The sequence below is a fragment of the Furipterus horrens genome, unplaced genomic scaffold (genome assembly GCF_987537825.1).
Source record: "Furipterus horrens unplaced genomic scaffold, mFurHor1.1.pri manual_scaffold_6, whole genome shotgun sequence".
Lineage (NCBI taxonomy): Eukaryota > Metazoa > Chordata > Mammalia > Chiroptera > Furipteridae > Furipterus > Furipterus horrens.
Window position 1 is genome coordinate 165,753,299 of NW_028327176.1, and position 16,931 is coordinate 165,770,229.

The window sequence follows — 16,931 nt, forward strand, 5'->3', positions numbered from 1 at the left end:
ATAGCTGCATAGGTAGTCAGCGTTCTCTGTGGGTGAGGCACTGTGTTAAGTCCATCAGAGAGATCCCCCCACTTAATCCTTACTGGAGACAGATGCTGTAATTTGCCCCACTTTGCAGATGAGAAAACAATGTCTTAGGGAATATAAATGACTTACCAGAGATCACACAGCTAGCAAACAGTAGAGAAGGAATTTAATGGTAGGTCTATCTGACCTTTGTTTCTGAACTCTTTACTAAAAGAATAACATTTTCTTACTTAACTTAAGATTTCTACTTGAAAAAGGTCAAATAAACTACACCAAAATGGAAAAAGTAGGGGAAAGTATTCATCCCTCACTGCATTTTCAGGGGAGGTGAGGAAAGACTTCTAGCAGGTTGATCTTGAGTCAAATTTGGCTGCTATACAGATCTCAAAAATTTGAAACAAATTGAAGGCATAACCTTAGTACCTAACAATAAGATTTATATATCTAATTTCTGGTACAGTGCTCAGAAAGTTAAATGGTAATCCAAGCATAAAGTTTTAGAGAAACCATACCTTCTCAAATGTGGACAAAAGATTAATTGGTGAGGTTTGGAAAAAAATATTTAATTTTGTTACAGAGAACAGAATAATTACTGAGGGATCAGTGTATCTCTTTCTTTATAAAAATTAGGAAATGAACCATTTTAATTGTGGTGTGCATATACAATAAGGTTATTCAAAATATTACTCTCAGAATATTAGAATGTGAGTGTCTGTAAATATGAAATGAATAAAATGTTAGTCCAACCCTTGCTGGAAGAACTTCATCTTCAAATGTACTTTCTCTTCATATGAACTTTAAGAACTGCTCTTTTAAAAAAGTATCATTGTGTGGTATTTTATAAGTATCACTGGACCCACTCTCTGAAAACCCAGCACGGTTACCTAACTATCTATGCATGATTTTAGTGTAACCTTTTGATATCTCTGCTCTTTGAAGTCTTCTCATGGGTTAAGTGGAAATACTCATCTCCTTACCTGCCAGGACTAAATGAGCCAGTGTGCATTAACAAACACCCTCAGAAAATTAAGACTAGAGTTGCCATATGACCCAGGAATCCTCTTCTAAATATCTACTCAAAAATTTTTAAAACAATTATTTATAAAGATATATGTACCCCTGTGTACACTGCATCATTATTCACAATAGCCAAGACACGGAAACAACCTAAATGTCCTCTGATGGATGCTCAGATAAAGAAGATGTGGTACCCATACACAATGGAATACCACTCAGCCATAAAAAAGGATGAAATAGTGCCATCTGGGACAGCATGGACGGATCTCGAGAGTATTCTGCTAGGTGAAATAAGTTAGAGAGAAAAGAACACATGATGTCACTCATACGTGGGATATAAAAAAGCAACAAACGAACAAACAACACTAAATAAACTCATAGACAGAATGGTGGTTACCAGAGGGGAGGAGGGTGGGAGAGGATGAAGAGGGTAAAGGGGTCACACACAGGGTGATGGGGGGGATACAACAGCAGGTGGTGAGGACATAACAGAGCACAAGATGTTGTTATAAAGTTGTACACCTGAAATTTATATGTTATTAGCTAATGTTATCCCAGTATGCTACTATTAAAAAAAAACTATAACAGGATAAATAAATGCCAACAATTATATTTATATGGATCCCTCGTTGAGATCTTAACATCAGTCTTTGTTATTCTCCCAAGTCAAAGAAAGTTATGATCATTGATCCATATGCACAATAATCCAAGATTTCTTAAAAAAATCATGGTCAAGCAACTTGCCCAAAGATACCCATGGCATTATGTTTAAACAAGGATGTGGTGTTGAATACAGGGCCTCCTAACCCTTAAATATGCTGTGGAAATAGGTCTGCACACATCATGCCCATAATCCTGTCTCTCCAAATGCAACCGAAGGAGCAGCATGAACTGTCAATATTGGGGACATTTGTCTGAAGTGTCCTGAAATTACCTTGCAATGGAGTTGCCCTTGTCTTTTATAGAACTAAATTTAAATGGCTTATTCTCTTACACATGGTATACTTGTTTCAATGTTTCTATTATTAGAATTCTTGTTTGAAACCTTCATCAGAGCTGGCTAATTAAGCTGCTAAAGCTTGTTTATATAAATTAAGTAAAATTACTTGTTCATGTTTTCGAATTTTTCACCCCCCCAAAGTATTTCTAACCTTATTTATAAAATTGTATTCCCAGTAACTCCATATACAAAAATTTAAACTACTCAAAATTTTTAAAAATACATTTTTAAACAGAATTTTTAAAATAATGTGCCTCAGATTTTGAAGGCAAAGTACAAAAGTGAATTCTAGAGCAGCCTTGTCCAATAGTAACCATAGTGGAATAAGTGTTTCCCCCACCACTGGTTGAACTTATTTGAATGTAGGCATATTTTAAGTCAATCATGTGTCTTTCAATTCCCACCTTATGTTGGTCATTCACAGGGCCACACACAGACAGCCACCTTTACATGAATAAGGAAAAGACGGATTAAATCGCTCTTTCCAGGGAGTTGAGGCCTTGTGTTAAGGGCATAGCTGGCAAGCAGAGAACAGACTTGGAAATCGGCCCCCACTTTGTCCTGGGCCAGGTGTCCCTGTTCAGCCACCAACTGCACACCCTTACACAGCCGCCATGGTCACACAATATTTGAACGTAACCCTCTCTGGAGTTGACCTCTGCCTCCAAAACAAAATGACACTTAAAACTGCCTTCTCAGTGATTCAGCTGACAGTCACTTAAACCACAGACTTTTTTTTCCCTGACTTAGAAATGGTAATAACTCTTTGGAAGGTCTCCTGTAGCAATGCAGTGTTTTCACACCAGTAATCCTCATAAACTGCTTTAATCCAGGTAAGTTGAGTGCTAAAATTCATTCCATGGGCATGAAGGAACTACCACTCACCTACTTTCGATTCAAGGAATCTTAATGAGATACAGGAAAAAGTTTCCAAGATTTACCATATGGTGGTTCTGTTTTCTTGACATGCTGTTTCTTTTTAAATAGAAAGAAATATAGGGGGTAAAAGGGGAAGGGTTCCACCCTTATCTGTATAAAAGAAAAAAAAACTTCTCAAGGCAACAGTGAAACTGAAGGTAAATACTCTTTCTAAATTACACTTTTTAAGTTTTTCTTTTTGTTTTATAAATGTTTATAATTAAACCCTTCATAAATACCCTATGAACTCTAGTCATTAAGGAAAATAAATCAATGTGTAGCAATCTACTGATTATTATAAAAGACTTTGAGAACACATAATAAGAAATGGTATTAAATCATATAATATTAGACCAAAACACTTTGAAATCATGATATAAATCAGCAACTCAGGGTAAGCCCTTAAAGAAATAACTAGAATTTGTTTGAGTTGGTCTATCTTGTGGCTAAACAAACATTTAAAAATTCATCATGACTTATTCCAAACTCCAAACAAATATAACCTATTTAGTTAATAGTGGATTATATGTGATGACTCAAGATTTTCTTTTTAAACATTCATTTTTCACCTTTCTAATACATGTTCATTAAATAAAATTTGGGAAATGCAGAAAAACAGAAATAAGGGGAAAAAAGAGAAAAAAACCCTATGTTTCCATTAACAAATGAATGTCAAATCATCTATCTTGGTAGAAAAAGTGGTATAGTAAAAATTAAAACACAAAACACCTAATAATACCATTAACATGACTAACCTAGTAAATAAATAAATAAAGAGTTGGACTTTCACCATCTGTTCTTAAAAACAGGTCTTTTCTTTATAGATTACTACACAATAATATTTCCATACTAATATCATATCATTTTGTCACAAAGAGTGAAAAGTTACTCTGCTCCCCGCTCTGTGCGGAGGGGCTTTGAAGGTAAAGGGACCCAACTGACCTTCAGGGTGTCTCGGTTTGCGTCAGGCAGGAGGATGACAAGGAGGTTCAAAGCCTGTAGTTGTTGCTTCTTGGTTGGAAGATCTGCAGGCAGATCAAATAAATCGGAACTCTTTTCTTTACCGAACATTTTCTATTACTTTCTTTTTTCATTTTGTGAGAAAAAAGTTATTTGGCATACATGTTCCCAGGACAGGTAAAACAGTGGCTGAGCAGCAAGCCTGGCTGAGACTGTGTTTGTGAGCAAAGAGGAAAAGCAGCTGCTGCCTCAGTTTCTGTCTCAAAATGCCCACTGCCAACTGCGATCATGCGCCTCGCAGCCTCGTGCTTGCTGACAAACCAGTCCTTTGACAATCATTTCGCCTGCTGCCTGGTCATTGTTCCCCAATAAAAGAAATAGAGACTGGACCCTGTATGATATGCGGTCAGGATGAATCTGTAACAGTCAAGTATATTTCTTTTAATGGTGAGTGAACAAATGTCATGGCAGGAGTCCATCAGTTCCTACAAGAACATGTAACACAGAGCCTAGAACACAACGGGTGCTCAATAAACATTTGTGGAATGAACTGGAAAACCAACCAACAAGGAAAGAGTCAAGGAGGTATTTATCATTTGTCATTCTTGTTAGCCCACATCCCACTTAAGTAACGTGCAGGGATATTTGGAGTCATCCTGGCATTTGTTTTTCAGGGATAAATTTGGTCCTTTAATCTGCATCCAAAGAATGTGTGTAAAACAGCACAATTTAACCATTAAAAATATTTTAAACAGAAGATGATTTCAGTCACGTCTGAAGTTCTGAAGAAATGTTATGCTATGACTCATGGGAATCATTTCAATATTATATGATTTAAGAATAGCTTGGAACACGTGGAATATTATTCAGTCATTTAAAAAAAATGACATCTTGCCATTTTTGACAGCATGGATGGACCTTGAGGGCATTGGACTAAGTGAAATAAGTCAGAAAGAGAAAGACAAATGCCATATGATTTTTATTATATGTGGAATTTTTTTTTTAAGTCAAGCTCATAGACATAGAGAACAGATTGGTGGTTTTTTTGTCGGGGCAGGAGCAAATGAGTAAAGGGGATCCAAAGGTACAAACTTCCAAGTATAGAATAAATAAATGATGGGAATGTAATTTACAGCATGGTGACTCTAGTTAATAATGCTGTGTTGCATATTTGGAAGATAATAAGAGGGTAGATTAAAAAGGTTCTCATCACAATAAAAAAATTTCCATAACTATATATGGTGATGGGTATTTATTAGACTAACTGTGATCTTTCACAATATATACAAATGTGGAATCATCATGTTGTACACCTAAAACTAATATGATATTGTATATCAATTATACTCTGTAAAGTTTCTAAAAAGAATAACCTGAAATAGTTCTGGTTGACATTGTAGCTCACCATAATCATTAACAGTGGTCCCTTTGTACTCTTAAATGTGTCCCAATTTTGAAGTGAAACATGTGATCACCAGAATGTGACATCTTTCCTTTCCTGTTGGCCTTGATGCACTATAAGGCATAACTGAATCAGTATATAAATCTCATAAGATCTCTGTGTTCACTAGAAAGGAATTGAGAACTATTTGAAATGTTAATTTGGAGCTTGCCCAAGAGTACAAAATGGGAATATTTAAGAAGTCTCCTGCGCCTTGCCTGGGGTGGCTCAGTGAATTGAGCACTGACCTATGAACCAAAGGGTTCTCAGTTCGATTCCCAGTCAGGGCACATGCCTGGGTTGTGGGCCAGGTCCCCAGTTGGGGGCATGTGAGAAGCAACCACATATTGATGTTTCTCTCCTTCTCTCCCTCCTTTCTCCATTCTCTAAAAATAAATAAATAAAATCTTTAAGAAAAAAAGTCTGTTGCCCTCCACCAATCAGGCAGTCACATGATTCGTTCCATGTTTCTGCATGACAATTACAGCATGTTAATTTTTCATAAAATCATCACAGACTCTGCCACATCTCCCCATGCTTTTATAACTGTTAATCCACAGCTTCTCCAGTAACTGTTGCTTTTAACACTTGGCAAGAGAACTATCAGAGGTCTTATATGACCCATTCTATTATAAGACAAATGTGACGTTTCCAAGTTTTAATGTGAAAACATATTGCATTGCTTAAAGGGCATGCATTAGTTTGTACCCAAAGAGAACGTTCTGTTTTCTATATACTCAGAGATGTGTATTTATAAAGGAAAAGGGACACGTGTGGCACCCATTGACATCAGTGAGTCAGTATGTGTTTCCAAATATATATAGTAATATTCCTTGGGATGCAAAATGTTGTACCAACAATGAATAGCGATGGCAGAAGCATGAATATTGCTTCCAAGAAGGACGGTACTTACTCTGGACAGCCTGAAAGGCGTGGAGGTACTCCACACTGAGCAGCGGCTGGGGCAGCTCCCGGATGAAGAGCTTCAGCAGGCTGGCAGCGTCATGCTGCTTGACACTTTCCCAATTAAAAGCCCCTTCATAAAACTTTGCTTCTAGTTCTTGGCAAAGATTCTGAAAGGCAGAAGACAAATAAAAAGGCTACCAGTAAGTGCACTATTTTTCTTCCTGCTAAGAATGAGATACACTTCCCACTTTACAAGTGATTTTACTCTAGAAAAGACAGCGAAAGTACTAAAGGCCAACACTTCTCTGTCACTCAGGAGAGTGCCACCCCCCTACCCCAGTGTGGTTTATTTATCAAATGAAAACTATACCTAAGGCCAAAATTTCAGAAACTTTACACATTTTTCTGTATAAAAATCAAACCCTAAACAAGAAAGGTTTCATTGAAAAGATTAGTTAAAATCGTCTTTACATTAGTAGGTTTATTTAGATGCTATAATTTTTCATTAAATTAAAACAAGTCATTTTTAAAAACAAGTCTGTTTTAAATTATTTAGAAGTGCATTCCATAACAAAATGCACACTCAATCTCTGGGCCTAAAGCAGAAGGCTACCTCTGATTAGTCACCTCTGGGAGATGGAAAACCAAATTCTATAGCTAATGAGGCATGAAAATACATCAATACACCTGTCTTCAATGCATGAGCCGTAAGTCACATAGCCACCCTGCTGTCAGCCGCAGAGAACGGCTTGATCCACGTAGAATGTGAAACACCTACTTCATTTACCTCAAGGACTCTACAAAATTTGCCAAATTATTAGTAATAAATCAATTTAGTTTCACAATTACTATTTTCTGTATGCCTTTTCACTGTGCTGTAAATCCTATTATGTTAGAAATGCTTCCAAGTCCCTGTCACTTTCTTTTATTATTTGAAACTATTATCCCAAATTCAAGTTCTTTGTTCTTTTTATAAGGTAAATCTATTACACTTGCTCTTTCTAATACAACTCCCTTCTCTACCTCACTTATTTCTGCAGTTGGTGAATACACAAAGGTAAACCTAAAGAGTGGGGAGTGGGAGGAGGAGAGATGGGAGGAGAGAATGATGAAAGAAGGCAGGAGGGAGGTGAAGAGAGGAACAGGGAGAAAGAAGAGTATGGGAAATCTGGCGGGGCAGGAGAGAAAGACAACCAAAAATTTTGCGTACTATATTTATAATAGACCAACTACTGCATAATTTGGTATGTGACAACAGGCCAAGTTGAAGAGGAGAGCCAGCTGAGTTTAATTAATTGGCTTCTTAGAAACTACATCTAGTTGAACTCATCCTTCTGCTAGCAATCCAGTCAAAATATTTATAAAATACACTCTACATTGTATACTTACGTAAATGTGTTCATGACTTGTGAGCTGGTCATTACATTCTGCTAATGAATGCTGTGAACGCTGAGCCGAGAAGCAGCGCTCTTGCTGATAGGGGTAATATGAAGTCACATTACCTGTTTCTGAGTCTTTCTCTGTACGAGAATGTACTTCTCAACAGAACTTATCTCAGGATCACATACTACGTCCATGATTGACTGGTGATCAAATCGCCGTAGGTGTTTGCAAGCGAACTGAGACAATGGCAACTTATCAAACTTACAGAGCACCAGAACAGTTTCAGGATCTGTGGGCACCACAGACCAAACCCAGGGGACATGGGCTGAATGAAATTTGTGAACAGGATATATATCAGGTTCCTTGAATCCGATTAAACTGAGATCATGATGCAGTAAGACCCAAGTAGGCTGAAACTAGCCTCCTAAATTGAGGAAGCTTATCAAAATAAGCAGGTGATGGAAATGTGGAATGTATAAATAGTAATTCCACTCATGGCAGCTCTGCAGCCACAGTCCCAGGCAAGGAGAGTGTGTACCCACCCAGAGCCATTTTTTCTGATCCAGCTCTAAAGATGTCATATGGGATAGCTCTTAAGGAAACGAACAGAGAAAAATATCTTCCCTCCGTTCCACTTCCTCCTGGATTTGCAAATTCAGGAAGGCAATATAGTGGATGTGGGCAATGACTTGTACTATCTCAGTTTAGAACTACAGCTGAATTTGGAGGATAAAGTAAAGAAGATGGTTACTGACTGCTAACCAAAAACTCCTCGGTGAAGTCTCCAGATGAAGCTACAATTCCAAGTAAGAGGCTCCGTAAAGTGCAAAGTCCCTGAGCGGCATATGAATTATGCATCGTCTGTGGGGTAGCTGCAGCTTGCCCATGCACTCATTGCTGTTTTATTCCCTGGATCAGGGCTTGGGCAACAGAGAAAAAGGAGGAGGAGACACAATACCCTAAGACAGTGGGGAGGAAATGCCTATTGAGAGAAAAGAAAGCAGGAGAAGAGAGAAAGGGGGACTTTGGGAACGACCTCTTTCATGAGCCAGACTCAGGCTACCCTGAATCCAGTGACACAGAGAACTGTGACTGTCAGGAGAGTAATCAAGATAGAGTCTCATTTTGGCGGCTCACTAAAACTAATTATGTCAAGTCTCCTACTCTGTTCACCTGATGGAGTTTATCAACCTACCTTTTTAAAAAAACTCAACTGCTATTATTCATGCTGACTCAACCTATCACCAGCCTCCTATTAATATTTTGACTCATCGTGTTCTCTTCTCGTTATAAGGATGAATCTACTCTTGTCTTTTGCCTGTTGACTTTTGTTCCTACATTATGTTTGCACAGTAGGGAGATGATGTGCCTCTTCGTTTATCATGGTATTATTATAGGCACTATGGTAATTTTCAAAAAGATCAAAACAATGCAAATCAGAAGACTACAGAAAAACTAAATATAAACTAAATGTCAAGAGGTATTATTTCTATATTTAATCCACTAACAATGGTAAAAGGGGGCAGGAGGGCAAGATGGCTTTTAAAATGCAAAAGTGTAATTAAACAATCAAGTTTTACATTAGTAGAACCAAGAGATTACCTTGATCCTATTAGCAGCTCCAGGTATTCTTAAGAGGCCTTCAGTTTCCAAACCTCCCTCTTCAATTCGAGAAATCAGCTGTGCATAAACAGAAGAACATTCTGGTTTTGGTATTCACTAACAGGTACAATTCCAATGTAACATCTGTTTCACATACAAATCAATGAAAACTGATCACAATGACAGGTAAACTGGACTTCATAAGTTTTGAATGCAAATGCACTACCACTACACTTTAACCAGTAAGTCCCAAAACCTTAGCTAGAATTTAGAATTTAGAAAGAGTCGGGTCTCATTCTCCTTTGTAACAAAAGTATACAATTTCACACAACAGCTGAGGAACTCCAAACAGAAACTAAAAATGTTCATTGTTTAAAAGCAACTAAAACCACCCATTTCTTTTGCTTTTCCCAAAATATACTTTCCACAATCAAATAAACCTTATGAAATTCTAGTATATGCCCATTTACATCTCATTTTTAGCTTGTTCAAAGAAAGAATTATTTATGATATGAAAGCAAAAAAAAAAAAAAAAAAAAAAAAACTTTACAGATACTCACTTTTAAGCCTTTAAGCAAGCTTTGGTGGTAAACGTAAATAAAAAACAGTTCTTGTACTGGTCTTCTAAATCATACCTGATACCCTGTTTATGCATGCAGATCTTTCTACCTCCAGAACCGCATTAAAATAACAAAGATTTGTTTTTATTAACGTAGAAACCCACAAGAATAAAGCAAATGAAGACATTGCAATGACATACGTTAGAAACTAAGAAGATGGCAAAAGACTGGTTAGTTTCTTGGCAGAGTGATCTTCCAATTATAATATGCGTTCCCTAGGCAGTACACCCAGGCTTCCAAGGGGGCACTCTGCTATTTTAAGGAAATCAATTTCCATGTCCCTCAGTTTCAACAGAAGACATTTACTGGCTTCATGTAGGTTTTCCTTCCTCCCATTCACCCTCCTTTCACAATAGCCTTCTCCTGCTTTATAAAAGGTAGACATACTCTTCACTCATCACTAATCCTTCAACAATACTCTTTGAACACCCTAAGGCATAAAATCTTCCAGAGTGCCAAGAATCTAAAGTTGTAATTACTTTTCAAAGAAACCTCCTTTAGCGATTAACCAGGGCTCTATAAAATACATAAAGCTTATTGTTTTCCCCTTAGTTATAAAAGTGTCTTAGGAGCAAAGCCTGGCATCATAAATGAGGTCTTTTGACCTTTGTCTAGATGTTTTGAAATCAGATGTATTGTATAGCATGTAGACACTGGACAAGATGGAAATTTTTCTTTAATGACTTCACCTCTTCTATCCCTGGATTACGGCCAAAGAATGAACTGACCTTGAGTAAGTCAGGTAAGAATAAAGCAAAGAGTTGTTTCAAAAATTTCCCAAGGATTTATTGTTAGCTGAAAAGAGGAGCATCTTTAACCAATCAGTCAATGCAGTACCCGATTTTCTGAAATTCAACTGAAATATCTCCCAAGACCCTATTTTTCAAAATACACTGGATAAAAACCCACATATTATCATGCTAAGTGAAATAAGCCAGTCAGAGAAAGACAGATACCATATACTTTTACTCATCTGTGGAATCTAATGAACAAACTAAACTAACAAGCAAAATAGAGACAGACTCATAAATAGAGAGTAGGCTGACAGCTCTGGTGGGGTTTGGGGGGTTGGAGGGATTGAGCAAAAAGGACTCATGGACACAGACAACAGCGTGGTTATTTGTGGGGAGAGGGGTTGTGGAGACTTGAAGAGGGTGTAGGGGGGGATAAGTAGGGAAAAAAACCCACCTCAAAATAATTCACATAATTATTTTACATTAGATAGGCATTATTCAATAAAGTATTTGATACCAAATTTATCAAATAATGCCATTCAAAAGTTATTCAATGTATAAGCAATTTTCACTATTTAATCTTATAAAATGTTCTATTAACAAAAGATAAAATTACATATTAGCTGCTGGAGCAAATTAGTTTTTAGCAGCATAAGCTTTCTGCTTCCATTAAATACAAAGGAAAAATTGACCATGATTTCTAAATAACTGAATGAGAATAATTTCTGAATTTTTATATTTGAGTCTTTTTATTATTCTCTAAAGCAGAATACTAGCACTCAATTGAGGTGTGTATACAAGCATATTGTCTGAAGGAATGTCATGTATTTTCTCCTGTTTTTACTTTGAAAATGACATACTTTTAGCTCCCACATTATATTGCATTATTAAAACATAATAATATTTTCCAGCTTTTCTTTCATTTCCAAGACTTAAGATAGGAACATGAAAAATAACTGTATTGATCTATATATTTTAATTATGTTGCCTTTAGTAATTTATCTTTCAGGATACATTCTGTAATTTATCAGCAATTTTCATAGTATTTCCCAAAATGCATACAACATATTTATATGAATTAAAAAACAAATTGAAAATGAAGTCAGACTTTTTGACACAAAATATGTTTGATTTGGCTGATTAGTTTGACAACAAGAAAATAATTTGCTATTAGGCACAAATTTTTCATAGATAAAAATTAAGAATATTTCTATTTCCCCAAATCTTTCTGAAATATGGTTTAAACAATGTGCCTCTGAAAGTTAAAAAAAAAACAAACCAGATACAGTTCACAGATAAGCTTTGTTAAAGCCCTTTTTGGGTATATGGCTCCATAATTGAGAAAATATGATCCTCTAAAGACTACTAACGAATCTTTTCAAAAATCACTGTTCCAATTTTTTTAGCTAATCAATCAAAAAATGTTTTCCATGATAAATCACTAAAATTTTTGTGTTTATAATTCAGAGAGGATGCAAACTGGTAAGTATTTATCTAATAATAAGCTCTTTATATGTTCTCTTATTTTTAAAAATGAACCAAAATACTTTAGGGCTGCTATCTAATAACTTCAAACTGGTGCGCAGCCAAGAGTTTCCAGAAGAAACCACAAATGTAAAATAACTAAATACATAAGAAAACAATTACAAGAGAAAATGTCAAGGGACTAGATGCAATCCTGAACCTGGTCAGGAGGTATTACTGAACATTTGCAGAGACTGAAACTTATCCTTCACGGATATGATGGTAAATTTGATGAGTCAGCTTGGATACTGTGCCCAGTTGTTCGGTCAAGCATTATGATGCTTCTATGAGGTATATGTTTTACCTATAATCAACGTTTAAATCAGTACAGTTTTGAGTAAAGCAGATTACTCTCCATAATGTGAATGGGCCTCATGTAATCCCCTGGAGGCCATAAGAGCAAAGACTGATGTTCCCCAAAGAAAAAGCACTTCTGCCTCAATACAACAACACGGTAACCTGCCTTAGTTTGCAACTGGCAGCCTTTGGATTCAAGACTGCAACATCAACTCCTGCCTAAGGCCTGCTATACATATTTCAGAGTTGCCAGCCCCTGTACTTTCATAAGGCATTTAAAAAAAATAACTCTCTCATATATATTCACATATACATATATGATCCTTGCTTCTTTGTACATCCATCTGTGTAGAGTAACTGGCACCTTTTATTAACATTAAAAGAATTTGAATAAATGGCTTATACTTGTTAGTACCTTTCTGTTAATCACTGGCACTGTTGACAAATATTCAAACAGATACAGTTTCTACTGGCAGCAGCTACCAGGCTGATGAGTAGGATTAACTCTAGAGCAACGTAGGGAAATACTGAGAAACAGGTTTGGATGTAATAGAGAACGTGAGGGATAAAGGAATCAGAGATTACTAGGTAAGACAGGTAAACACCTGGCTTGGAATAGCAGAAAAATAAGCGCCAAGTAGATTGAGCTTTAGTATCGATGAGAATATTGAGTCAATCAGTTGTAAAAGTTCCCATTGCCACACTTGCTATTTTATTGCCAGAACATCCAGAAACTGTGATATGCGTCGCGTGTTGCAAAGAATCCATAATTTGGATTGTCCATAACTGATTTGACCTGCCTTCCTCATTGTGCGTTCCTTAGCTTTTTATCATGTGTAATCCGTGTTTCTGAACAATGATGGCTCAGAGGTTAGACTGAAATTCTTATATTGCCATAGATAATGCCCTTATGAATAATTGAGTGTTGACTACACAAGTGACTTGACAGTTTAGCAATCATTTTCTGATTCTACTTTATGGTTTCTTTGCCTAGTTTGGAAGTAGACATTGGTAAATTAAATTGGACATCCTCACACTGTAAATAAGAAAGCTTGGGAAATACATATCAGACATGAAATATTCATGAGGATTCAATTCCCTAGAAATTTATAAGCAGTTTCCATTTCTATGTATTATAGACTTGAAATCTCAATTACACAAAGCCAGCTAATATAAAGGCAGGAAAATGATGCCAGGTAATCACAGTAATAACACAGAAAGCATCACAATAAATAAAAATTATGAGTCTTTGAAATAAATGTGTTTCCTGAATAGAAAATCAAAGTACAAAATAAAAGTGCATATCAATTAGAAAACTATATTATAATAGTATGAATGTAAGACTTAAAATAAAAACACCATTAGTTGAAGTATGCTCTCTCCATGCTGACCCATGCAGACCTACTTACTTTTTTAAATATCAAGGGTATTCGAGTTCCTGGTACTTTCCTTTGATCAAGTTCTAACAGTACTGTCAGTGGAACACAAAAAAGGCCAGAATCTGCAATAAAAAGTAAAATAAAATGTCTTCATTTCCATCAATCCATAAAATATTAATGCAAAATATAGAGGCACAAGAATTCTGATATTGTCATTCAATCAGATTAATTATTGAGCACCTACTAAGTGAATGACACTGTCTACTCATTCGGCATATACATCTCAACAGGAAAATTCTGGCCTTGCCTTATAAAGCAATCCACCAAAGAGAGCTAACTGGACAAATAATTGAAAATAATCTCCCTGAAATAACTAGAGAAGTATAAACTGATACATAAGAGAAATAAGAGTACTGTGGGAGTATACAAATATGCAAAAAATTGCTAAATGTAGTCAAATTAAAAGTTTTTTTTTTCAAGTAAATACCACTCATCTCTTACATATTTAATTGACATTTCACATTCTACAATAGAGCAAAATATAAATATTTGCCTTCTGAGAAATCAGCCAACATTATGATCTTGTTCTACAAAGGGTTTTCTTTAGAATACACAGTAGATACTTAGTATTCTTGATTTAGATTTGTAGTTTTATATATTTGGGAATAACTCCAGAAGGAAGGTCAGATAATAATTTCTAACTTTTCTAAATTAAAATCATGTGCCTTAAGTCTGGTATGAGTATGGCTCGTACCCAGTGCCTCTCACCGCATCCCCATGACTGAGTGAACAGCAAGCACTGAAGTGTAGCACACATCATGCGGGGGAGAGAGAAATAACCTGTGAACATGCAAAGGGGTGTGATCTTCGCGGTGTGAGCACAGATTCTGCACACTATGTATGACACTCAAGAGAGGTGCCAGGCAAGAGAATACCAGCAATCCGGTAAATCACTTTTAGTTTAAAAATTAAGAAAACGATGTAATTTTCAAGAATATTCATGTCTAGTTTTATAAGATAAATAGCTTAGATAAGATATGAAAATACTTTAAAAGATGGAAAGAATAGCTATTAATAGTTATACTATTAATAAGAATGACAATATTTCTCTTAATATTGGCTTAATAGTGCCGGGGTGCAATTCTCCAACATAACAAAAACCTATTCAAGCCACTTTTAATGTCTTGAGCAGAGATATTTAAATTATATTTTTGTTTTGTATTTGGACATGGCTTTGTGATAAACTTCTAAAGAAAATATAATGTCTTCATTACCCATGATGGACTTGTGGAAAACCAGAAGCATCATTTAACTCAGAAATTCACCTTCCCCAGCTTTAAGCTAAAATACGCAAAGGAACTGAGCACAGAATGAGGTCTTCTGAGGCCCAGAATGGGAGAGGGCTTGAAGGGAAGGCACACTTCTGCCCTACAGAGACGCTGCCTCTACAACTTAAATCAGGTGAATACTTGTCTTTGCTAATGTTACCATAGCAACTCAATAATCCTCATTCTTGGTTTCTCCTTAGGAGATACTGTTAAGGTTAAATAAGAGATCTGAAATTCCTACACAGTAAAGCTTTGACAACAGAGGATTATCTGGATTTCCCAACCAATAATGTCTTGGAAAAACAAAAACCAAGAAGCTGTCTGTTCTCTCGTCGTCGTCGTCGTCGGCAGCCGTCCGTCTCGAGAGACGATGGCGTAGCTTCCCAAGAGTCTATCTGCACCGCCGAGAATGGTTGTGCAGTCCGACTCGGGAGTGACACGGTATCTGTCTCCTCCCGTGTTGAATCGACATCTTGCGATGACGCTGAAGCTACAGAGCCTGGGCAGGGTGATATGGAGGGTCTGCTGTTGCCCATGCAGCAGACCCCCCCTCTCTTCGCAGCTGAAGGGTCCAAGGGAAAGACGAAGTCAATACAGCTTGGCTTCAGGTGCGCCGCAGGAGTTGCCTGTGTTGACTACAACGTCAAACCGCCTTAGGGACTCCGGCTCCGGATTTTCTGTCGGGGTTTACTCCCTTAGCCTTTCCCCTGAAGAGGTATGCCGCAAGGCAGCGGAGGTTTTTGGAGTCAGAGTTTTCCTTCTCTGATGTGTCTGTTCTCTATTACATTCTATATATATAAAGTGTAATATATATATATATATATATATATATATATATATAGTAACTTTATAAAATGGGTAAATTGCTTACAAAAGAAAAACTACACATATGCATGATGAATACAATTTAGCAGTGTTATGTGCCACAATGACATTACCTTATTAAAGAGTAAATAATGTGTTTGCAAAATATTCAGAAGTAGAATGTTACTGAACAAAAGGACTACTAACTACCCTATGTATTTCCCATCAAATAAGTAAGCAAAATTAATTGATCAGGATCAACCATTTTTCAAGATCTCATTTTGGAAATAAATGTATGTAACAAATGCATTATTTTTAATGTACAATTTTAAAGGAGAAAGCATGTGAGTTAAGATTCCTTAATTCAGAATTTCCTTCTCATTTCCTTCTACAGTAATTTAATTAATACCCAATTATGCCTTTATTTTCTACAGCCTAGAAGACAGTGCATTTTTATTAAGGTACAAAATTTTTGAAGGCAACGTTATAGAATGTAAACTCTAGGTGTATTGTAGTGTTTGCCCTGGAGATGTTTTGCCCCTAAAAGTACTGTTAACAAGTCAAGCTCATCCTTGCTACTTTAGAAGTAAATCCAACTGTTTTTTTATGTCAAATTACCTTTTGTTTTGATTTTCACAGCTTTCTGTTGTTTCAGTTCAACACCCAGTACATCATAGAGGGCCGTCAGTTCAATGAGGGCTAAACTGCAAACTTTCTTCATGTCCAGGGGCGCGAGGTCACCGATCCTGGTGGTGCCTGTTTTGTCTTTTGGCACTCTGCAATTCTAAAATAAACATCACTAATATAGTAAAGGTGTACAGTATCTAACCTTTTCTTAATGAAAGATAACATTGTAAATATAGAATAGTGACAATGAAAGCTATGCCACAATTTCTCCAGTCAGAATAAAGAGCGATACTGTCCCGATGATACTCCCCAGACACTGGGGAGTTCAGGAGTCAGTATCTGAAGTCTGACAAACAATGGAACT

General features: G+C 36.4%; 1 protein-coding gene across 4 annotated transcripts in view; it reads right to left on the reverse strand.

Moving 5' to 3' along the window:
* ARHGAP18 (Rho GTPase activating protein 18) overlaps window positions 1-16,931 on the reverse strand; it is a 168,798-nt gene that overhangs the window by 20,119 nt on the left and 131,748 nt on the right. For all 4 annotated transcript variants that reach the window (XM_090279834.1, XM_090279833.1, XM_090279835.1 and 1 more), the window contains 5 exons: window positions 16,559-16,724; window positions 13,839-13,930; window positions 9,255-9,332; window positions 6,277-6,436; window positions 3,905-3,987 (listed from right to left, as the gene is read on the reverse strand). In XM_090279834.1, coding sequence (XP_090135960.1) covers window positions 3,905-3,987; window positions 6,277-6,436; window positions 9,255-9,332; window positions 13,839-13,930; window positions 16,559-16,724 — 579 coding nt within the window. The remainder of the gene's footprint in view (window positions 1-3,904; window positions 3,988-6,276; window positions 6,437-9,254; window positions 9,333-13,838; window positions 13,931-16,558; window positions 16,725-16,931) is intronic.